This window comes from Meleagris gallopavo, chromosome 4 (assembly GCF_000146605.3).
Source record: "Meleagris gallopavo isolate NT-WF06-2002-E0010 breed Aviagen turkey brand Nicholas breeding stock chromosome 4, Turkey_5.1, whole genome shotgun sequence".
NCBI classification, from domain to species: domain Eukaryota; kingdom Metazoa; phylum Chordata; class Aves; order Galliformes; family Phasianidae; genus Meleagris; species Meleagris gallopavo.
The window spans coordinates 49,593,858-49,598,329 of record NC_015014.2 but is presented as its reverse complement, the minus strand read 5'-3'; the positions used below and the strand labels follow the sequence as shown (position 1 = coordinate 49,598,329).

Below are 4,472 nucleotides of genomic sequence, written 5' to 3'. Positions count from 1 at the left end.
CCTCGGCGGATCGCGTGGTCCCGAAGTCCGCGGCTGAAAGCGAGCGCCGCGGTGGTGTGCGCCCGGCGGGCCGTGCTCGTGAGGTCAACTATGCGGTTTTAGTGTAATGCCGTCGCGCTCGCACGCTCCGTATCAGAATGAGTTAGCCGTCCCGCTGCTTCGAAGCCCTTGTTAAAATTTCCCTTTCGTGCGAGGGATTTGCGTGTGTCGGGAGTGCCGTTCCCACTCGCAAGACAGAAGTTTTGAAGCGTATTCTCACTCGATGCAAGTTAGTAATAACTGAAGAATGTTCACACCTTCGACGTTTCCCACCTGTGCAAACGAACCCACAGCACACACGGCTCTGTCACCCCACCGCCTCCCAAACCCAACAGCGCTGTCTCTATGCAGGCACCCCAGAGCTGCAAGCCGTGCCGGCGAAGGCAGAACCGTTCGGGTTCCGAAGTGCGATTGCCATGGCACCAACAGCTGTGTGATGCAGGCGGCGGTGCCCACAGGCCGATAGCGGGCACGGTGCTGCCGGGATTACCCCGTGCCCAGCTCCCGCGACCCCATTCCTTACAAATGGCACCGGGATGCTGGTTGGTGCAAGCTAAGCAAAGATACAGTTAGTGATAACCAGAAAGATGCTTAGTTGGCTCTGAAAGAAAACTAGCATGAATCTGTAGATTTGTTACTCATCGGGAATGGCTTTCTGCCAGCATTGTCTCCGCTGTGGGAGCACCGATGCCTCCGTGTTTGACGTGAGTGGCATTTACCAGTAGGGCAGCTTGCTGTGCTGGCTATGTGGTTGTTCAGCTAAAAAAAGCCACTAAACTCATGCTGAAAGTGAGAGACGTAAGCCATACATCTGCAGGATTTTACCCTTGCATTGTTATTCCAAAATTTCATCCTTCCCAAAACTATAAGAGGAAGGATACAACTCGGTTGCCTTAGAATTGTGCTAGCTTCCTTGTAGGACGGCATGGCCACAGTGATCGACATTTCTCACTTGCAAAATGTTATCTGCATCTTTGCTCCTGCTTTCAGAAATGACAAGAATTTCAGTAGTTACTGCTTTTGGTGAACAAGTGAGCCGGTCAGTGAGCATTCAGAGGCTCCCACTCACCAGGAGCAGCCGTGGCTCTCAATGGTAGCACTGACAGTGCATTGCTCACTGCATGTCACCTTACAAAAAGGTTATTGATAAACAAGAAAATGTATTTAATGGAGTTAGATATCATCTACTAAAGTCCTTAGAAGTGCTATTTGAAAAAAAATAAAAAAAGAAAAAAGAAAAAAAAAAGTCTCAAAGAGTTCAAAATGCAAATATTCTGGGGAAAATAAAAAAGGTGAAACCCTTCCTACTGAACAAAGCATTCAGCATGTTTCAGCCCTGGCTGCAGTGCTGTCCTGCAGCCCCCCAAACTGCTCCACTGCTCTGGCCATTGCTCAGCAAGGACCTGGGGAGCGGTGCTGCTGCAGCTCTCAAGGAAACCCCTCGTTGCAACCTCGTAGGCACAGACTTAACATAGTCCTCTTGAATTGCAGCAATTTGATGATATGTGGAAAGCGGGGAAAATCAGGGCTTGATATGTCTTTTTTTTTTTTTTTAAGGGCATACTGTATTAGGACTTAAATTTATGTGTATTACATAGATAGGAAAAATGGTTATTTGTAAAATTTCCTGAACAAAAATCCCTAAAAAGAACACTTAAGCAGCAACAGTGAGCATGAGTAACAGGAACAGAACTGTGTTGTTTTACAGTCGCTTGCTTTCTGGATTTAATTTTGTAGCTAAGTGAAACTGCTTTTTCCTCTAGCAGTATTTTCATCTATCAGTTAACATCATCAGGTTGGTGTTAATTAATCACTGAAGATGATGAAATCTTTCGAAACATTAAAGCTCCTTTATTATTTGAACATAAATATGTCTTGTTTGTTGTTGCAGTAGATCCAAGCAACCAGGCATATTTTAAATTATATCCATATTTTGGTTAAGAGAGGTTGCAGATTTTTCCTTCAACCATTCATCATTCGTCTCAGGGAATTTTGCTTGCTTCCGTGTGATAAGGGAGGCCTGATTCTAAGAACTGCTTCTGCTCTTTCCTGTAGGAATCTGTGGACTGCAATAGCAATCAGCTAACGTCAGTTTGTGACTCAGTAGTGCCTGTATAGATCCCTGCCAATAACACAAAGCTCATTTACAAGCATACAACAGGTACAAAATTCCATACAGCCCCACTATACTGAGCAGTGACATCAACATTGCATGGATTTGGATCATTCCAGTAATTACTTTTAAGCAGAAAATTATTTGAATTGCAAAGTTTGCTATTTCATTCAGCAAATTATGTGGTGATACAATGTGATAAAAGTCCTGGCTGAAAATAATTGCTTAACTGGAGTTAGGGATTTGGAAAATGATTGAGAAGGTGCTTTTCGTGTCATGCAGCAGGGACAAATGAAGGCATTGAAGAGGGATGTGTGCAAAGCCAGCTCCTACACACAGGCTGTTCGGCTGTTCCACTGAAGACTGACTGATCATACTTCACATAGCATCTGAGTGTGTCCTGACAGAGGGTGTGAGCCACTCTGACCTGAAGGAATTAGGCTGAACCAGCATCCAGCACTTCACAGGGCAGGGATGCTTGCTTCTCCAGCCATCATCTCAGCCGACTCTTGTCTGTGCAGCACCTCTGACTACTTCCTAAGTTCCAGCACAGTATTTTTGTTTCTGATTTTTCAAAACATTTCTGCTATATCAACAGAAGCAACTGTGCTGAAATCATGAAAAAACTTGGTTTTAAAAGCCCTTTTTAGTACAGAAAGGACGTGCACTTCATAGCTGTATACTTCCAATGGCCATTTAAAAATTCAAAAATTAAAATTAATTATAAAGTTGGAAGGATAATAGTAAATTGCTTCAGCTCTTTTGGATTCTGAAAGTATCCCAGGATCCAAGAAATCACGCACTTTGAATTTTTGCCTACTTACTTGTGTAAAGGCTTTGGTAATTCAAATGCCTACTGATCTTTGTTGCTTTCTCTCAAAAACAGATTCCCCATTAACAAGTAATAATTAACTGTATATTTTTTGTTTTGGATGGTCATTTGTTATAATCTTTCACAAGGCCATTGAAATTCAACTACTTATTAAAAAGCTAATACTAGTTTTTGCACGATTAATAATCTTAACTATCAAATCCTTTGTATACATGTAGGAATTTAAAATTAAGATCATATTCTAATAAAAGGTAGACTTAGAGGATCCTCCTTAGTGATATTTCCTCATGTTACACTGTTGAGTGAGCTTGAGTTTTCTTGAGTTATTACATAGTGGTTCAACTTAGCTTATTTTCCATTGACATACTTAGTCCAGAATATTGTATTAATATGAAAAACACTCCATTGGAAAAGACACGAATGTTTTGTGTCCACTTTACGTACTTTCTTGTGACACACAAGGCAAAATTCTCACCCACAGCTAATTTGATTAGACAAGGATTATTTCTGTAATTAAGGATTGCAGAAATGAGTCTTAGGAATTTTTATTTATATTATTTTTTGAACCTATTGTTACAGGCTGCTTTGCAGGAATTCCATGTATTTTTGTGTGTTGATGTATATATGAAAGAAAATCTAAAATGTTTGCATTGTATTCACTGCTACTGAACATGAGGTTGCTTAACTCATAACAGATTAAGAACTGTGATTGCTTTAGTTGCAGTCTAATTGCCCTATGTGATAAGAAAAAGGTATAACTTTGATTCTTTGCATATTCCAAGTATATGATACTATTTTTACCTCAAGTCTTGTTTTGCTTAAGAAAAATACAACTCAGTCAATGTTAATGTTAACACTCAAAAGTCAGAATAATACTTCACTAATGATGGTCCATTTTGTCCAACCCAAAAATATCATATGGCGTCCCTCCTCGGATTTCTTGCACGAAGGTCTTTTTATAATGACAATTTTATATAATCTGGGTGGAATTTAAGCCTGAGCTAAAGAAAAACACAGATGTTCAAGTGTATAAAATTGCAAGGGAGGTGTTGCGGAGATGTGGAGACAAATAAGTCCAGGACTTTTTTCATGCTAAGTGTTAGTTCTGGTTACCTAACTTTGTACCTATTTATGGATTTACGTGACACACATCACTGTGGTGTTTGAGAGCTACAAACCAAGCTATACTTGAGAAAAAAAGCCTTCAAAAGTTAGAGACAAAATTGAGTAACTCAGCATGGTTCAAGCATCTGGTCTTGCTGGGGGCCTTGATTTGGTGTTTTACTTCAAGAGGCCCAAAGGTCAGAGATGCCTACAGTCCATTAAGCTTGGAACACAGCTTGCTATTTTCAGTGTTTCAGCCTCTATGCCAACTTTTCTTTCTTCCTGTGCCACAGAACCACCTTTGTTGTAAGCATAGTTGAACAGAAAGTGAGATCTGACTCCCTGTGGTTGTAGAACTGTAACTTTTTTTTTCTTTTTTTTTTT

General features: G+C 40.7%; 1 protein-coding gene across 1 annotated transcript in view; it reads left to right on the top strand.

Moving 5' to 3' along the window:
- The first annotated feature begins 384 nt into the window (after nt 1–384).
- NWD2 (NACHT and WD repeat domain containing 2) overlaps nt 385–4,472 on the top strand; it is a 50,548-nt gene continuing 46,460 nt past the window's right edge. Inside the window, 1 exon segment of the mRNA XM_031553283.1 lies at nt 385–607. Within this exon segment, the coding sequence (XP_031409143.1) occupies nt 385–607 (223 nt within the window).